Below are 20,434 nucleotides of genomic sequence, written 5' to 3' on the forward strand. Positions count from 1 at the left end.
TGGAATACAAAACAGATGTCATCACAGCGCAAATCTGTCTCCACTTCCCCTTGCCAACATGCCATAACCCTCATTAACAGGGCTCATGTAGAGGCATTGTGGGAGGGGCATTCTCTTATGAGTTTTCTGCTAAGAAGAAGGGAGCTATTTAGCTCACCTGAGATTTTTGTGAGATGCACATTGGTCCACTCAGAACTGCACTGAGACCATACAACTTACTGCACATACTACAGGCCATTGAACAGCCAAACACTAGTAACATTAATTTTTGTCCCTACGGGACTAAATTAACTGTTAGTGCAAGAGACGCATGGGATTTAAGGCATGCTACAGATCTACACTAACACGGCTACCCCTCTGATACATGGGATTTAAGAAAATTAAAGAACAAATTCAACACTATTGCAGTGCCAATCTGCATCTCACATTCTCTAGAGAAAAGCTGGGAAAGATATTTGAATCTTTACGGAAACAGCTTTTCTCATTCATTCTTGAACATTTCTAATTGAGGACACTCACTGGCGGAGACGTTCATGGAGGTGACAGTTCTTTCTAGCTGGTTTTCTGCAATACAAGTTAATGTCACGTTCTCTTCAGGTGAAATGACAATTTTACTGGAAAATCGTCCATTAACGTATTTGCTCTCCTCTGTCTGGAAAAGAGAAGAAAATCAGTAGAACAACAACAACAAAAAAAAGCATAATGTTATGCACTAGAATTGTTCATGAAGAAAGTTCTAGCAGTAAATACCCTTTAAAAAACAAATTGCTAGGTTGAAAAAATGGGAGCCATTTAAAATAAAACTGTAAATAGAATTGTAATCCAAAGAATAGTTTTTAATATTGTAAATATGAAAAGCGCTTCTCATTTATCCTTAAGTTACCTGAAGCAATCACTTTTCCTCTTTTACTGGGACAGGCAAAACATGACTTGCAGGCCACATGTGGCCCAACACTGTCCCAGGGTCCAGCAGGAGCCTTGAGGAAGCTCCCCGCCTGTCAAGCCCCCACACACCACTCAAACCAGCCAGCTGTGGGGGATATGTGGATCTCCGTGCACCAGGGAGGTGCAGGGGTTGCTGACTACAGCTCTGGCACAATCTTGAAGCTCCCCTTGACCGTAAATTCACCAATGAGAGCTGCTCAGGTCACGCCTGTGGCACAGGAAGTGTGGGCAGAGCCACAGTCCAGGAACCTGCAGCAGGCTGATGGCCTCCACAGCCAGCTGTTTTCAGTGGGGGGAGGGTGGGGGTGGGGAACCTGCTCCTGGCATCCCCCCTCCTTCCTGCACCCCTACCCCAGCTCACAACCCAAACCCTCAGTACTCCTGCTCCTACATCCATAACCCCCCCCAGTCCCCTGCCTCAGGTCACAATCCTCCCCAAACTCCCCCTCAGACCTCACATGCCCTCCTGCACCTTAGTCCCCTAACACAAGCTCCATTCTGTACCCAACCTCCCTCCACTAATTACCACAGAAGAATGTAGCCCTTGACTATTTTCCAAATTCCTTAAGAGGCCCCTATCAGTTACTACCCCCGCCCCATTCTTTAGCATTTGCACTCTTCAGATACTTCTCTTTCGTCAAGTGTCATTTGACCAGTTTACACACATTTGTTATTTTAATATTGCCCTAAAACATCCCCATCTCTCAGAAATCGGTATAGCTGTACCTTGAATTCACTGTCCTTTTATAACCTTTCCTCTGCTCGGTGTGCCCAGAATTAATAATCAGTTATTTATATAGCTCTAAGACAGGATCCAGGCCTGAAGCTGCAAGTTAAGGGTTAAATCCTACCCTTATGCAGTCCCAGGGCAACATCCTTAATCACTGCCCTCCTCTCTCACACTGGAATTTTCTTTCTTTCATCTCTCAAAGGCAGGTTCCCCAGGCCTCACTACTACCCGTGCATTTCTATTTCTGTGCATAAATTAATGAGAAAGATACTTACTTTATTGATGATGCTTCCACTGCCAGTAATTGTCCATTGCACTGCTGGTTTGGGGAAACCCTCCACGTGGCAGATTATTGTTTTAGATTTATTTGACTCTGTCTTCTTTGTAATTTTGATTTGAGGTTTTCCTAAAGTAATAATATATTTAAGCATTATGGCCAAATAATTGTGACCAGTATGATTTAGAGTATTAATTCATAACTAAATGCTCCATTACCTTCTACAGTAAGTGAGAGTGTTTTCCTTTTCTTTAACCCTTCAACCTCCTGTTGCGCAGTTTCACAGATATAGTTTCCAGCATCCTGGTACTGTAAACTTGAAAATGTTGGGCTTGTCTGCATTCTGGTATTGTCCTGATGAAGTAAGAAGTTAGTCCACATAATTTCCAGTTTAGGCTCAATCCACGCAAGCATATTCTTAAATTGTGTGCATAATCTAATCACACTCTCTGGATAACAAATAAGCATGCAGTTGATTTCAACTAAACTAATCACATGCTTTGCGGGATCAGGGCCTTAATTACAGAAATACACTTTGAACCTCCCTGTTCCAGCACTCTGATTCAGCAACATACATAGACCGGCATGGTTTTAGTCAGTCAGACAGCCAATTATCATGGGTGTGGCCAAGTTTCCTCTGGTCCCATAAGGTTTGTTTACAGCCACCAGTCATGGCTCTCGGTGTTCTGTGCTGTTACTTAGCTGTCATTTACCCCTGAATGTCTTCTAAGAGCCCAGTAAGCAGTATAAGTGTTGGTAATGTGCTAGACAACAGTGACCATCCATGGATCAGCAAAGTCTCCAGGTTGGCATCAGTCAGGTCCTGAGGGTGCTAGCTGAGAAAGGTTCAATCTGAATAAGGCTAAAAGGGTCCTTAAGAGATCAGCTAGTCTGGGGTTCTCAAACTGGGGGTCAGGAAAACTCATGACTCCTCCCCAGGAGATTACATGGGAGGTTACGAGCTGTCAGTTGCCATCCCAAACCTTGTTTGCAATACATTTTAAAACATTTTTATATATTTAAACATATACCAAGTGTTTTTAATTTATAAGATGATGGAGGCGGGGGGAGAGGTCACACTCAAAGGATTGCTGTGTGAAAGCGATTACCAGTACAAATGTTTGAGAACCATGGATCTAGTCCATCCTCTGCACCAAGGCAAGTAACTCTAGGCCATCTGTGACAGGTGTCTGACCTTTTCTGAAATCTCTAAGGACAGGGATTTCACCTTCTACTCACAAATTATTTCAGTACTTAATTATTCTTTACAGTAACAATTTTTTCCTATTATCTAACCTAAATCCCCCTTGGTGCACATTAAGCTGATAACTCCTTATCCTATGTTCAGTGGACAGGAGAACAATCACTCACTGTCTTCTTTATAATAGCCCTTAACATACTGGAAGACTTATCAGATCCCCTCTCATCATTTTTAACTCAAGACTCATGTCAGGTTTTCTAAACCTTTTCTTTTTTATTATTATTATTATTGCTGTCCTCGGCACTCTGGTTTATTCACATCTTTCCCAAAACCATGGTTCCTAAAACTGTATACAGTCCAGTATTCTGGTCATGCAGAACAGAGTGGGACGATTCCCTGCCCTATCTTAAATACAGTATCCTGTTAATACACCCCAGAATAATACTTGCCTTTTTCACAATTGCATCGTATTGTTGGCTCCATCTGTGATCTCCTACAACCCCCAGATCTATTTTCATAGTATTGCCGCCCAGTTGTTCCCTATTTCGTATTTGTACATTTGTTTTTTTTAACTTCCTACTGTTTAATTTTCCACCCTATAACTAAAACCCAGTACTTGTTTGACAATGTATTTATCAACAGCTGTGCCACACATTTAAAAAAAAAATGAAAAGAGGTTTTCAACTTCTAAAAAGTGCTGCAAGGAGAGGTATGCAGGGGTAAGTGATCTACTTATATACACAACATGGATATTAGAACAATTACACCTATGCCACCTCCTACTGCCCTCCACAAAACACCTCAGCTGTGAAGGAGAGCATCAGAGGATCATTTGGTATCGATAATATATTCTTCCCTTGGCCTCTGTAGTGAGACGGCCAAGACGACTGCCAGTTTTGGCACTAATGTTGAAAAAGGGACACTTTCTTTCAACACAAGTCACTGACCAGTTATTAGGTTGTTGTGGTCTATTAAGTTGGGTCAGATTCAAAACTTTGACAAAAACTCTCTCACTTATCAGTGCTTTGAAATACCCAGTTACCCTCCTCTACTACCAGACCTATGGGGTCCTTTTAGTATGCATATTGGAAATGTGACAAAAGCAAAATAACCTAAATCTTCAGAAGTGTTTAGCGGGGCTGAAGACCTCAATATTTTTAATGACAAAGTGAAAATTATTCCACTTTCAAGTGCTAGGTAAGTATTTTAGTAAAATCAGGTGCATTTAAAATGTTAAATAGCACACCCGAAACCGGAGGCTTCCGTTATCACTGGTCACCTTTGCAAATGTATGCAATTTGGTCCAAAAGACTATATTATTAAATGTCCGGTTTAATATTTTAGTTGGTTATTGAATATGGAAGATTATTTTTAAAATGTTGCTTTAAAATGGCTGTTTTCTTCACTGAAACCTGAGGGAGAAATCTGCACAGATAATTCCCGCTTCTTTTACTGAGTTAACAAGAATTACTACTAACCTTTAACCAAAGCACAGTTGCTTTTGTACTGGAAGCGATGGTGCATGACACAAGCAGAGCTTCTCCAATCTGCTTAGTCACTTCTCCACTAGGAGTAAGTGACAAATCCAAATCTATGATAAAAAGAACATTGTTAAAACAGGAGGAGTATCAGAAGGAGACCATTCTGAGGTTTTACAGAAAAAAACAGTAGACTAATTGCACTTCTAAAATTGAAGTTCTCTTTCCTTTAAAAAAAAAAATCTAAATCAGTTTCGTAGCGAGACATATAAAAGAAGAATGATCCTGAACAAGTACATTGCAGACTATTTATATGTCTGCTATAATTAGAGACTAACACAGTGAAACATACACAAGCCAGCTAATAAGCAGATGTTGTCCCATCTTGTTCAGCTGGAAAAGTGATCTAGGAAGGTTTGTGAAACTGGAGAGGTTGTCCAGGTAGGGAACAGAGGTTTAGCAAAGGGAACACCAAAGTAGGCTGATGAGAATTTTTATTAGCAGTGGGAAGGAAATCTGATTAGAGTTCTGGTCTTGAGGGACAGAAGAATTTTAGAAGCTCTCTGTAGGAATATGGGGCAGAGAATGACAAGGGATAGGATATTTGAAATTAATAGGAAAGGCTAACTGCTTATTTTAAAAGTCTGGAAGAGTTTCTGCAGTTTGGGAAGCCAGGATGAGGGGATGGTGCAGGAGAGACTGGGAACTGAGTGGGAGGATTGGGTTATTGGGACTCTGTCACAGAGGTGGGATGGCAAAATATGCCGTGTTCATTGATTCTTTTTTCCACAGATCTCTTCCCAACTTAAAACACATTCTCCATCTGTCAACTGCTGTGTAGCTTCCCAATGCATCATTTGCCTTATGCGATTATATGTTCTACAGGGGCTCGGACATTCCAAATTCTAAGCCACCCCAAATGCCTTCTTTTTCTTTCTTTCTTTCTTTTTTTGCCTACAAAATGTTATCTTGAGAGAACAGGAAAGTTGCTCATTTGAATATCTACTTTGATTCCTACCTCTTATCTTATTGCACAAAACAAAAAGCCCAGTTCACCCAAATATTGCACATATGGAAATAATCAGTGGTTTAGGAATCTCTGAATGACAGTAGATTATAATCCCATCACCAGCATAGAATCAGCTGGAAAAATAGTGTCACATAAACTATCATCTTAACAAGAGCTGAAAAAAGCACATTAGACAAGAGGAAAAGAAGAGCTTTTTTTTTTTTTTTTTAAAATGTTTCTTTCTCTGTCCAGAATGCTAAACTCTCACTTTGTTCTTTCCATGACAGGAGGCTCATAAAGCCAGAAATATTTTTGCACAGCTTTGTGGTACCATACAATTCTTCTAATGAAAATGGAGCTAACAAATTTACTGGATTATTTTGTTGTTACTATAGGCATTACAATATCACAGCCAGATTCGAGTAACTAAAATGGAGTTTCAAGTACACTGTTTCCTACTTTTCTTTATCCCTTTCCCTATTATTCAGATAATCAAGAAATCTTGGTAAATGTAAGAGATGCCCTCCTTTATGATCTGCTTGCCTTTTTGGTTTTTTTTTTTGGTCTTTCTGATTCTAAATCCTCAGATATTTCAGCAATATTTAGAGACACCCAAGACAGGACTGATAAGGCACATAGAAATTCTCAAGTACTGAAGAGCTTAGAATTGTGCTTTGTTAATCCCACTAGCAGGCAAATTCACTCAACAGAAGAATGAACTTTTCTTCTACTACGTTCATTCACCAGTTTCAGTAGGAACAGCATTATAATTTAAGGAATCGGGCTTCAAAGAAAGGACAGGGCTCATCTTGCAATAATGAATATTGTTGAATATTAGTAATGTAGTGAACATGAGATTTAAGATCTTACTTCTAAGCTGGAAAGCCCTGAGAGGTTTTTACAGAATGCATTATAGAAGCAAGCTCAAGTTTAACAGAGGCTTTGCCCTAAGAAATCATTGTAGGCATCTGGGTGTACACAGTTTGCTTGCATATACCAGTTTTCCTTATGTATCATGCCACTTACTCTTCATATGTTGTCAGAGCAGTTACCTAGTAGAGCAGTATGAAAAGGGTTTGCAAATTCTTGCCTTTCTATTTTGTGAAGGAAAAACATTATTAAAATACTGTACTTAGACACTGACATGCTTTGGGTTTCTCGTTTCTGCCTTTAAAACTTCCTTCATTAGTTTGTCACTAAAAACAAACTTCACAGCAGGTGCCATAATTAATATACACCAACTTTTCATTTAGTCTAAACTGGAAGACTTAGATCAATAGCAGTGCCAGCTCTGCATACCAAGTAGCAGGATGAAGATGTGAGGATTACATCCCATGTCATTATATCACTACGCAGCATGTGAGAATGTAAAAGCCCTTTAATTAATGTGTAAAATACTTTTGCAATGAGGGGTCTTAAAATCAGGAAACCAGGATATGCCAGACTGGATTTGAACTCTTTGTTGTAATAAGGAGAGTTAAAAAGGCAGTGTGTCATGTAAGATGGGCATCTTGAATATATCAACAGTCCAATGTGAAGTCCTTCCAGTTTATTGGGAGTTGAAATTTGGTCACAACCTTTGCAAGATAATATTTTGTGAGAAGGGCCAAGTCAGATGAAATGAACAGTTAAGGGAAATTAATGATCTCTGCAGTCTAAAAGCAGAAGAGTGATTATAGATTTCCTACAAACACGATGGTTTACAAGGATAAATTCAATTAGCAGAAACCTGTGATGTGTAAAGTTTTATTTGGTTGGGGCATAGTAAAGAAAAGAGTATTAAGTGGACACTTTACCCCTACTCACCTCCTTTTAATCAGACTTAAACAACCCCACTACGAGCTCAGGAATACATTGTCCTCCAAGTGAGGATACCCTACTAGCCTGTCATTGCAGTCTAAAATGTGCACTTTCCACTGCCCTACTCAGTTCCATGTCCATTTGAAGAAATCCCTGTGGTGAGAGAGTAAGGAAGTTTCTTCTCAGGTGTTTCTCACTTCCTGGCCACTTACTGGGTGGAAATAACAATCCCCTAAATTTGATGCATTATCAAAATTTAAGCAGCTTTAACATCAGTATTTTGCTCTGTGAGGGTCCCATAACATACTTGCTGCTTTTTCTGGTTTTGCATGGAGAACTGTGATTTCCTTCTATAATCTGGTAATGGTTTTTAGTACCAACAAGAAGTGTTCCCAAAACCAATACATGTAAGAAACCAATAGAGTCAAACTGCCCGATAAAAATATCTGGTTGGCATCCGCTATTATGAATGAAACAGATATATCAAAAAACCAGCTAACCTGTTGTATACAGATTCATGCATGGAAACAAAATATTTTCTATGATCATCTGCTCCTTTTTAGAAAAAAAAGTCAATGTCAAAAGTAAACAAATCCCCAGCCTTAGCAAGACGACTACTTATGTACACCATAATTAATCATTGAAAGGAATACACAGCCCTTAACTAACACCAGAAGCAAAATGGCCAAAAAAGATCAAATTAAATAGATGTGTTAGAGAATTTGACCCAAAGAAGCATTCTCCAAATAAGTCTACAGAAAAAGGCCAACTGTGGTAGGTTGAAAAGTGAGATGGTAGTCAAGGGAAGGCGGGGGGCAAAGATGGACTCTGAAGATCAAATAGGTCACAACATGGAAAATATACATGAACTTATATCAGAAGTAGAAAGCATGGATAGAATCACTAGCTCTGCTGAACTATCCAAGTAAAGCAAGCAATTATAGAGGACAAAGCTATGGAAGAGAAGCTACATGAGTTTTCACCACAATATAGATAGGAGAAATTTTCATCTTGGGCCAATAATCTGCAAGTCATAAAAGTGAGGCAACATATGGGACTGAGCCGATAAATTAGTAGGTACAGGAACAAACCAAAGAGGAATCATTCATCAGGAACCGGGTGCTATACATCCAAGACTTCTGAAGGAAGTGGATGCTGACAACAATATGCACTTATTAAAATCAGCTACTATATATTGAAACACAAAGTCACTAAATATTGTCTCTATATTTAAAAGATGATTCTAGGGTGACTTTGGGAGTTAGAGAACCAAACCTAACTAAGCATGAGGCATACTGGCTGAAATAATACTTGAATAAGAGGATTATAAAAATACAAAGATGAGCATTTAATTATTACAATAAACCAAAATCCACACATAGCTTCTCCCATCCATTAGAATTCTTTCAGACTGTAAACAAAATAGTAGATGTTTTTAAATAAAAGCCATTGGAAAAAAATCTCTTGCAAAGACGGAAGAAGTTTAGTAGTCCAAAAATTAGAAATAATGTCAGGAAGCAAGAACTCACTACAGCTGCGTCTACATTACAAAAATAACTTCAAAGTTGCTTTTTTCAAACTTGAGCATCTACGCACACCCTACCTTGAAGGTAAACTCCCAGGAATGGAGTAAGGACTGTGAAGTAAGGGAAAACGTGTGTAGACTCTCTGCTAGCTGTGGAAAAATCCTCCTCTGAGGCGATTTATATGTCCCTGTCCATGAGCTGTGGTGTCTGTGTGACTGTCCTGCATCCTGACCAAATAGCCTTCAAACTAAGCGTTTAAATTCAGAAAATCTGCTTTGTCAGCAGTGATGACATACTTCCCTAACAAACCACATCAAAATTAAATAAATTGTAAAATGAATTTACTTTAAAAAGTGTGTTAAAGTATTATTTAGGTTTAGATACATAGGGTGACCGGTGGTCAGCAACCGTTGGTATTAATATTCATAGGATAATAAATATGCATGAAGTTTGTGTTCAAAATACTTTGAATCGATAGGTTGGGTTAGGATTCTCATGAATAGGTAATGAGCAACCGTCTTCAGGTTACTATGGTAATGCCGGAGAGGACCTGACAGGGACAAGTTTTCAAACAGGTCCACCCTGGCTTCATATATTCTGAAGAGCAGCCCTGTTTGGGGGAGTTCGTCGTCGACCCTGGAGGAGAGCAGACCAAGAAGGAAGACATCAGGAAAGGACTGAGCTAAAAGCTGGACTGAGCCTGTAGCTGAAGATCATTGGCGGAAGAGCCGAAGCTGACCGGCGTGTCAGTCGTCGCTCGCTAGCCGCCGTGGGCCGTAGAAGAACAGAAAAGTCCCAGCAACTAAAGAGCAGGAATCATTTGAAAGGCTCCGGTGCTTTATATCCGGAAGGTTCGCCTGGTAGGTTGTACCGTTAAAATTACGGTGGCCTACACGGGCAAACCGCAGCAACGACCCTGCCCTTTCAGTCATTGATCTTAGTTTGAACTGGTGGCTGGGAATCACGGTCATCATTTTCCTATCCAGGAGGTTTTTTGTTTACCAAGCTGGTCTTTTTCCTCCTGGCCTCTTGTTTCTTTCCTCCTTCTTTCCTATCTGACCTGACACGGCTGCCATACAAGCGCGCCGTGAGGGTCATAACTTCCTAGCCTCTGAAGAGACCTACAGGCCCAGCGCCTGGATTACAGAGCGGGAAAAGGAGGTATTTGTTGTTCGGGTTTAATACTGACATGAGCAGTTGGATGAGTTTCTTCTATTGCTTGTGTTGTGTATTTGCATGTTACTGGTTATGTTAATATAAATGTGGGATAGTATTATAAGGTTTTGTTATAGAAAGTGGATTGGGATTTCCACAATTACACAATTTGCGCCTCATATTTTGTATCCCTTGCTTTCTGGTAAAAGGCACAGGCGGCCAATTCTATTGGTCTAGCCTGAAACTATTGCATCCAGACAGAAGATTAGGCAGGACTGTTTCTGTTATTACCCAGAGCTATAAGCTCACACTCCCTTACTAGGGGGGCAGGGCGACTGGGGATAACCCTTTAAGGGGAAAACCCTGGAATACATAACCCTTCATGGGAATTAAGGGGACAACCTTTAACTCGGAAACCCCCACTCGTTGTTAAGGGGAAAACCTCTGGGAAGGAAAACCCCATATATGCTGGGCTTTTCCCTGCTTGGCCCGCAGGGTAACCCATTTAAATAAGGAAGCTCGCTTAGCTTAGTGCAGGCAAATTTCCTCTTCTGGTAAGATCTGCTCCCCAAGGTAGTCGGCCAAGGGTAGAGCGACCTGGTGAACCTTAAGGACGATCCGGGAACATTATATATATATATATATATATATATATATATATATATATATATATATATATATATACACTCATAGCTCTGAAGTGTTTATTTTCCACTTTGCAGCACGCTACAAAAAGATCCACTCCGGACACACAGTAAGTAGTAGAAGGGGTTAGATATCAGTGCTGTTATTACAGTCCCACATCGTTGAAGGCTACAAGCCCAATAGGTGTTCAAATCCTGTGCTTATACTGGAAAGGCAAGGGTCATTATTTTAGTTTTGGATGTGATAGGTTAGTAACATAATACCTTTTCGGTCAAATCTCAACTAAACCTTTTCTCTTGTTTGATTTCAAAAAGCCTGTCTGTTGTTCTTCCTTGGGCAAACACACAGTGACAGCGTGGTCTTGGTCGCACACCCTGAAACCCCCTTGCGATTAGACCCACCGTAGACAACGAGCAGGGTCGCGGGGTAAAATCCTGGGAGCATCGGGAGAACCTCAGTTGTGGTCTAGCCTGGCGTTCCGGTGCGACTGACTCAACCTAACCATTATTCAAATTTATTCTCACATCACTTGCATCCTTGATATGGCGTCACGGACAGGATGTGTGACATTAGATGCTGCATGTTGCCCTTGGAAGACTGGTCAGGTTCAAAATAGAGAACTTGGTCATTTAATGTTCCATGCTCAGGAAAAGGGGGATAGTAAGGAAGAATATACCTTTGGGTTTGAAGGCTCTGATACTATAAGGAATATTACAGAGGCTGTCACTCTTTCAGGGCTAGCATGCCTGATAAGCAGCCACAAAAACCTTAGTTTTTACCCTCTAAATAGAGAAGCCCAAAAAATAGAATATCAAAAGAAGCCACAAACTGGAACCCCGGAGGAAACGATACGGGATATAAAACAAATGATCCAAAAAAGCGGGATTGATCCTGCAGTTTTAAAAACCCCAGTACTCCTGAGGCCGGGGACAAGAGGGTTAGAAGCTCTAAACAATGTTAGGGACACATTGAGGGGTCTAGGAAAGAAGGGGATGTTCGGGAGAGTAACTTATGACAAAAATGCCGTGGCAGGGACTCTCCTAACTCTCTTGGTGGATTCCCTTAATAGGTTGACTAGATTGGAATATACATTAGAGAAAACACTTTGCAAATCAGTCATGGAGGCCACAGACGTTCCTATTACTAAATTAGACCAGGTGGAAGCATTCCCTGTAGTGGTCTCAAAGACGGTAGTAGATGATAAAGGGAAAAGTGTGAATACAGTGGTAGAGAAGGATCGGACAAGCGCAGAAATGAAAAGTTTATTAGAAGATACCAAAAGGAAGGACAAGGAACCTCTGATGGTTTGGGTAGGTCGCCTAGTCCTAGAACATGGACAAGAATGGCTTGATAGGAAAGAGGCCTACTATTTAGCAAGGAATTCAAGCTGGCGAGGTGGAGAAGGTTCAACTGAGGAGCTTGATCAGTTAGGCTGGCCAATTTTAATACCAGCATTAGCACTGGCACTAATTAAAAAGACATGGCAAGCCTATGCCATCCCTTTGGGGTCTATTACCACGACTAAGGATTTGATCCGAGCAATTGCCGGGGTGTCAGTTGCAAGTTGGACTCCTGTAGCCGGGGCCCAACTACAGTTGAAGGAAGAGGAATGTGAAGATCCTCATTGGTATTCCTATGTAGTGGATTTTACGAAAATCCCGATCTCTAACCAAGCCATTGAGGCACGTGCCTCAGGGTTACCGTATAAATCACCCACAATAAAAATCTGGCTGAGGTCAGTGGAAGGGAGGACAGTAGGAGCCCTCTATGATGTGGAGGGAGAGCTGCCGATGACCTTTCGTCGGGGTGATCAATATGATGGGTTTAATCAAGACGAACCCACTAGGAAATCTGATAAGAAAAATACCGCTAGATTTTCCAAAAATCAGGCTTACCCAGTGGATACCAAGGCTAGGTTCTCGAGAGAGGAAACTAATAAGCAACAAACACGGTTCAAACCTCAACCTAAATTCCCCCAAAAAGAAAAAGGGAAGAAGTCTGGTGAGGAGGAGGAAGCGTCTATCGTGGTCAAATATAGGCAGGCTGTCACCAAGTTTCTGTTCAATAGGGGAAAAGATTTTCGTGATCTGCAAGACAAATCTGACGCCCAGCCAGAAAAGCAGGCAGTAGAGTTAGGGTGGCGTCCAGAGTGGTGGTCGTACGGTTCTAGTGGACCTCAGCGACCAGCCCCCACTTCACCAAAAAACGCCTAGCAGTCTTCGGGTGGTGCCGCTCCCGGGGACGTAGAAAAAAGCAGCGAGATACATCAATAAGTGCCCTGGTTGAGTGAAATAATATTAAGGAACTAACAGATACTAGACCCTATGTCACATTATTGGATGAGATAGATCAACCACATCAATTTTTAATTGATACAGGAGCCCAAATAAATGTTGTGTCCCCTGATGTTGCCCACAGAACAACAAATACAAAATTGTGGATACAAGGGGTAAATGAATTGAGAGAAGCCCCGGTAGTGAAAGTTACTTTAAAACTACCAAATGGGGAACGTAAGAGAACAAGAGCGATATTGGGCGCCCGGAACCTGGTTGGGGTGGACTCTATCTGGGAATTTCAATTACAACATATTTTGTCAACACTCCCGGTGGAGATAACTACTCCAACATTATCAAACGCACATACACCACAACTGGTAAATCCCCAAACTTAGAGATCAAATATCATTCCAACTAAAGGGCAGGATGCGGTAGAGGCCATAACTACTCTTTTAAAAGACTTAATACAGGAGGATAAACTAGCTAGAATATATGAAACTAAGTATATTAGTAGCGCCTGGGGAATTTTAAAACCCGGTTCAGAGCCCAACAATAAAAAATATCAAATGGTCATAGATTACCGTAAAGCCAATGACCATGTCGCTGAAGTCCCCTATGTTGTGAGATGGGACAGACCACACACTGAGGAGGTCATCAGCAATAAAAACTATCTTTGGGGATGCACATTGGACCCCAAGGATATGTTTTATCAGGTACCCATGCATGATCCGCAGGGTGTCCTAAATTGTCAATTCAATGGGCAGATGTTCCGGTGGAAGGTTCTTCCTCAGGGATATAAAAATTCACCAGCAATTGCTACACAGCATCTAGGTAGAACTTTAGAAAAGGTAGTCGTTCCTTCAAACTGTGAAGTCATGTACTATGTTGATGATGTCGCAATAGTAGGAAAAGATGAACTTACCGTTACAAAACTTACTCAGGATGTAATTACCCAGTTAAAAACAGATGGTTGGAGAATAAACGATGAGAAGTCTCAAGTAGTCCCTAAAACTGAGTTTAGTTTTTTAGGAATCAAGGCAACTACCACTAACTGGTTTACAGAAATTGAAAAAGAGAGATTGGATGAATGGATTACACGTCCCCCGGAAACTAAAAAACAGGTTCAAGAGGTCTTAGGGTATTTGAATTATCACCGATTTCTAATACCTGTAAAGATGGCCCTGAGCTTAGCTGTCCTTCAACGAAAATTAAAGAAAGGGCACAAGGTTAAATGGACTCCAGGTCAGAGAATAACATATGAAATGCTCCTGGAAGCTCTAAAGAACCCCCAACCTTTGGCGCGGATAGACCCGCAAAAGCCTATAACTATTCTTATAGACTATACGATTGATCAGATAGTAATAGAGGCTACCCAACAAAATCAACCTGTTGGCCGTATGGTTAAAAAATTACAGCCTAGCCAGTTGAATTATGGGCCATATGGGAAAACGCTCCTGGCATTGAAGGAAGCTAAGATTTGGAATCATTACCATGGCATGGTAAAGGGACCAGTGGTCAAATCTCTGCAGTGGTTAAAACCAGAGTACCCCTTGGAGTTTGGAGGGGAAAGCACTACTTGGGCACAATTGCTTTATGAAGCACATGCTTCGTGGATGTCTTGGTCCTTTGTTAGCACCCCAATACCTGCTGAGAACAAGCCAAAGGCATTGGTCATAAAAACAGATAGTCAAGAGCCTTGGTTATTCTGTGATGGGTCTACCAAGCATTACCCCAAAGCAGGAATTTATTGCTCTAAATGTCACTATTTAAAGATTGTGACGGAGCCATTAAAAACAACTGCCCAAGAAGCAGAGGTAAAGGGAATACTCTATGCGGTCCAGCATGCTAATGACAAGCATAAGCTGTAGGCTCCAGTCTTGGGAATAGACTCGGAGTATGTAATTAGAGTCTTGTCTAAAGAAGCAAAGCCAACTGACTACCCCCACCACTGGGGCCAGATTTTCCAAAGAATAGAACGAAGACCAAGGCCCTGGTTTTTAGTCCATTGTCCTTCCCATAAGCAGGACTCCAATCCCTTGCATGGGTTTTTGGACCACCATCTCCAGAAAGAGAATGGTTTGGCCCCAGAGGTTGGCCTTGCTGACAACTCAGGTAATTCTCTGAGCTTGACGCAATGGTTTCACCAAGAATGGGGTCATTGGGGCCCAAAAACACGTGAGGAGATTTGGCAGAGAGAGATGGGAAGCCCATATGTATCCCATAAAACCTGGCAACAGATTGCCAGGGGCTGCTTGACCTGTAATATTAACAAGAGGATGAACCGGCCAAGGTCACAAATTAGTGCATTGGATCCGACCTATTTCAAGCCAGGTTCTACCTGGCAAGTGGATCTAATGGACCCGTTGCTGGGTGCGAAGTTGTTCCCAAAGGACCTAGTGGTCATCGATTTGGGGTCCCGCCAAGTGTGGGCGGTCCCCACCAAAAAATCTACAGCCAAAGACATTGTTTGGCTTCTATCCAAGTGTGCAGCCAATCGGTCTGTACCCACTGAGATCCAGTCCGACAATGGACCACGCTTCACTTCAAAAGAAATTGAACATCTTGTGAAGGCATTGAACACTCGATGGCATTTCCACACTCCTTACCATCCGCAAAGTAATGGGGTTGTGGAACGAAAGATCGGGGTGTTAAAAACTCAGCTGAAAATACTAAATCCCAATGCAGACTATAAAGGCTGGCACACTTATCTAGATACAGCTTTACTGAATATCAATCGGGCAGTGTCTAGGTGGCCGGACATACAACCCAAACAGAAAGAACCCTGGCAGCCGGCCTATACTAAAGGTCAAAAGGTGTGGGTAACGCTTCCCGGGGAAGGAGTCAACAAACCTTTTACGGATACCATTCAGAAAATTGGGGAATACCCTAATACTTATTATTTGGGTCCTCTGAAAAATATGTTAGTACACCACAATTGGTTAAACAAAAGGGAGTAGGGTAGAATTCATATTTGCACGATTCAGTAATAATTGAGGGAGATAGTAATGTTAATTTTTCTTTTTTCCAGGTTTGAATTATGCTGTTGTTGATGCTAGCTATGACCTATGTTGCAAATTGTAAGCTCCAAAATTGGGAAAATAATGCATTTATAAGAACCGCAACCTTAGTGGCAAAAGCATTAAACAAAACCGACTGCTGGATATGCAGTGTTTTTCCCACTACCAGCAGGGTCGGAATTCCTATGATACCTATTCCTTTGACCACCCAAAACATGACAAAATGTCTTGGTCAAAGAAATGCCACTTGGGGAGAAGCGCAAACCAAACGCTCCGATTATTTGGTGGTTGAAAGGAGGAAGGGACACTGGTGTTTCATTTGCAACGGGTCTAATTTGTACAAGAGGAAGACATCTCAGTCATCCAGCAAGCCTGGGTCTGGGGTTAGATCACAACAGTTAGGATGGCAAGTTAGAGAGCATAAAGACGTTTTTGTTGGCCAGAGTAAATGTCACACGTATATTTTGAATGACGGTATGGCACTCCCACAATCTTGGGGGACCATGTATTTCCTACAGGTTAAATCGTATTGGTCTGAAAGCAAAGAACAAGGGAAAAGTTGTGTAGAAACAAATGGTTCAGTGTTATGGAATTGTACACCTTCAGAGGGAGCCCCATGGCCTTTCACTGGATATTATCAGGCGGCCGCTGCTTCATTAAAATCTGACCCTCAACAGGGTAAGGGAAGCTGTGACCAACCGCTCTACGCTATCGCCGGCCATTACTGTGTGTGCGGTGATAAGGCGTACAAAGTACTCCCAGCACATTGGCGTGGTTCTTGTTATGTGGCCTACCTGCTGCCTTCCCTACATATTCGCAAAACTTTATCACAGGAGGAGTATAGGCAGTGCTCTACCCTATGCCTTAGGGATAGATTTTGGTGTTGAACACCAAAATCGTTTTGAGGTTGAAATCAATGGAGTTCCTGGTACTAGTGACCAGGATGATGGAGAAGTCGTGCTTGACCGGTCTCTTTCGCAGGGCACTGTCCCTAAGTCCAAACGCGACCCCAAAAATTCTGGAGGTCGGAGCTTATTTACCAGACGTAAAAGGAACCTAGAACAAGCACAACTGGATATAAAAAATAGAAAACCCCTAACTATGCAGGAAATGGTAGGTTGGGCCCTACTACCACCAGTTGGTGTTGCAAGGGTTGGTGGAGCGGTCCTCAGACTACAATCAGTTCTAGAAGTTGTGGCCAATGAGACGGGGCAATCCCTAAAAGACTTAGCTAATGAACAACATCAAATCCGACAAGCTGTGATCCAAAATCGAATAGCACTAGACATGATACTCGCAGAAAAGGGGTGCGTCTGCGCGATTTTTGGGAAACAGTGTTGTGTGTACATACCAGATAACGCGGATAAGGTGTTCAATCGCGCAAATCACATAATGCGGGTGGCCTATGTTCCGCCGGCACCACCTGTGTGGGATCTGTGGTCATGGGTCACAGACAAATTGGGATATCTTGGTACCCAAATTTTCAAGGGAGTTGCCTTGTTCTTTACGATTGTGGTAGCAGCTCTAGTTATATATGTTGTTGTGAAAGTTGTACTAGCATGTGTAGCCTGTCTCAGATCAACGGAATAAGTTAAGACTAAAAGAGGTCGTGGTACAACTACCTGTACAATTGCTTCCGTTCAAAGCGACTGGTACTAAATAAAAGAATGAATGTGAATGTGTTTTTGGGCGGGAATTATAGTCATCTAATTCGGCGTATAGTTATTTTAACTATCTAGTCTTAGCTTTTAGGAAGGATGATTGGGTATGGAGTGAACCGCTCCGCCTCTGTCAGTGTCACGGGGGCATGTCACAAAACCCCTAATGTTGGGTGAGTGGTGTGTTCACGTGTGCTGTTACGTGGTCCTGGTTGTGTTCATACCCTCTAACATCAATTCACCATTTGGGCTTAGGATGGACCGTAGGCGGCGCAGGATGGGTGGCGCTGGCTCGTTGGAGTCACTGTACCTGTCTCCCAGTTCAGGTTCCAGGATGGGTGGCGCCATCCGCTGTTGGCGACCGTACCTGAGTTCTTGTAAGGAGAGTACAGGATGAGTGGGTCCACTGGTCAGCGTGATCGTACCTGGGTCGTCATGGGTGGTACCTAAGTGGATGCAGGCATCATGCAGCTCCTGTCCATGGCACTAGCTACTTTGAAGTAGTGCCTAACTTTGAAGTTCGCTCCTAGTGTAGCCACACCCTAAAAGTCACATAGCAAATGGGTAATTTTCACCCTGGTAAAAGGCCGATCGTGTACCATACTAAACAGAAGCATTGTATGATGTACTTTTACATAATCTGGAAAAGGGTATGAACAGTGACATGAAATTTTACAGGTTAGTCAATACTTAAGTTCTAAAATATTTAACAGGGAACTTGCAAGACTCAGTGAATGGGCAACATAATGGCAGATGCTGAAAGTCCTTGTTAAATGTGAGAATGTTCATTAGACAAAACAGCCTCAATTACCCATACAGATGAGTGAGTTGTAAATTAATGGTAGGATAATTCAATGAAATCCTCTGCCCACCATGCATTAGCAATGAAAAGAAAAAAAAGGCTAAAAAACCCTCCCAAAACATAAACAACAGGATAGAGAATAATTAGTAAATTGTCATGATGCCACTGCATAAATTATTGTATCATCTCCTGATATAATGTCCACAACTCTGGTTACCTTAGCTGAAAACAGAGCAGAAATAGAAGGGGTGCAAAGTGTGTGAAAGCAGGGTCAGGGGAAGCACAGAGATTCTGCAGCATGAAGACAAACTGAAAATATTTGTGACAGTGTAGGGAAGAGACAAATAAGAGTGGTGTGGCAGTGGTATACAAATTATCAATGGTGTAAAAAAATGTCAGTTGGGTGCTCCTCTTCTTCCTTTTACATACTAAAAGGACAAGTGGAGAATAAATGCAATTAAAAACAACATATTAAAACTAATTTATTTTTTTAAATGCCTGTAGAACTTATTACCATAAGAAGCTGAGGTCAAGAGTTTACAGGAGTCAATAATGATTACATATTTTATATGGGTAATGAGAAAATTCACAAGGATACATTAAGGGATATAAACCCTCCTACACTTTAGGTAATAAGCCAAACACCAAATGACTCCTTTAAGGAAAAATTTCCATGATGAGTATAGTTAATCCATTGTTATCCACCTACAAGGTTCCTTGCACACTGCTCGGAACTAAATGGTACTTTACCAACTAAACTGTACAACTAAATGGTACTTTTGAAGCTCTGTAGTCTGGCACTCTCTGGTCCAGCAACAGCCGTAATCCAGCATGATTTTAGTTAGCCAGACGACCACTCATCATGGGTGTGGCCAAGTTTCCCCACCATCCCATAAAGTTTGTTTCCAGCCACCAGTCCTGGCTCTCAGTGTTCTGTGCTGTTATTGTGCTCTAATTTACCCCTAAATGTCTTCTAAGGCTGCTCCTACACATGCCACATCCTGTCAGAAGTGGCATACTTAATCAGGCAATTTGAAGCAGGCTAATGAGGTGCTAACATGCATATTCAGTGTTTCATTAGCATAATGGTGGCCATGCAAATTTCAAAGTGCAGACTTCGAATTGCAGATTGACAGTATAGATGGGGACAGTTTTGAAATAAGCCCCCCACTTTGACATTCCCTTACATCCACAAAATTAGATCAAGGCAAGAGAATGTCCAAGTGGGGTGCTGATTTCCAAGCTGCCCCATCTACACTACCAATCTGCAATTCAAAGTCTGTACTTTGAAATTCACACGGCTGCCATTATGCTAATGAAGCACTGACAGGGCAAAAAGGGGCACAGGCTGGCAGAACAGAGGGGTCCTGGGATAGTACTGATCATCAGGTGGTATCTCAAAAGCGGGCAACCCTATCACAGGTATTACCCATAATTTGTAAGATATTTTAATTGTTTCTGGAAAGGAAAGGTAAAATGACTTACAATGAATCGTGATGTTAGTTGAGTCCTCCTTGCTTCCATCAATCAGAGAGCATTTGTATTCTCCTGTTGCATTTCGTCTCACATCTGTCATTATGTAAGTATCTGAGCTCCTTATGGCTTCACGTTCTCCCTATGGATGGAAGTATAACACTCAAGGGTTACAGAGGATTGCTACAAACAGGATAGGCACATTTTTAAAAACATTTTATAGAACAATTTTCATCCTGAAGTGCCTCACAATCTCTACACATTCCCCATCTGTGAAATCCAATCACATCTGAGTACAGCAGTGATTTGCTGCATACCTGACTGTTATAGCTGTAAAATTACTCCTGCGTTAATGAGAGTTTTACTTTGAACGTTCAACTTAAATAACAATTTTCAGAAAAGTCAGAAAAATACAAGAGTCTAAGGCATTTAACAGCAAGCT

The 20,434-nt window shown here is 41.6% G+C and overlaps 1 protein-coding gene across 3 annotated transcripts in view; it reads right to left on the bottom strand.

Moving 5' to 3' along the window:
• The window catches only part of ALCAM (activated leukocyte cell adhesion molecule), a 203,548-nt gene that overhangs the window by 15,729 nt on the left and 167,385 nt on the right, over positions 1–20,434 (bottom strand). For all 3 annotated transcript variants that reach the window (XM_074999046.1, XM_074999039.1, XM_074999028.1), the window contains exons 8-12: positions 20,005–20,134; positions 4,632–4,744; positions 2,171–2,306; positions 1,951–2,081; positions 520–652 (exon numbers count right to left, since the gene is read on the bottom strand). In XM_074999046.1, the coding sequence (XP_074855147.1) occupies positions 520–652; positions 1,951–2,081; positions 2,171–2,306; positions 4,632–4,744; positions 20,005–20,134 (643 nt within the window). The remainder of the gene's footprint in view (positions 1–519; positions 653–1,950; positions 2,082–2,170; positions 2,307–4,631; positions 4,745–20,004; positions 20,135–20,434) is intronic.

The sequence above is a fragment of the Carettochelys insculpta genome, chromosome 1 (genome assembly GCF_033958435.1).
Source record: "Carettochelys insculpta isolate YL-2023 chromosome 1, ASM3395843v1, whole genome shotgun sequence".
NCBI lineage: Eukaryota > Metazoa > Chordata > Testudines > Carettochelyidae > Carettochelys > Carettochelys insculpta.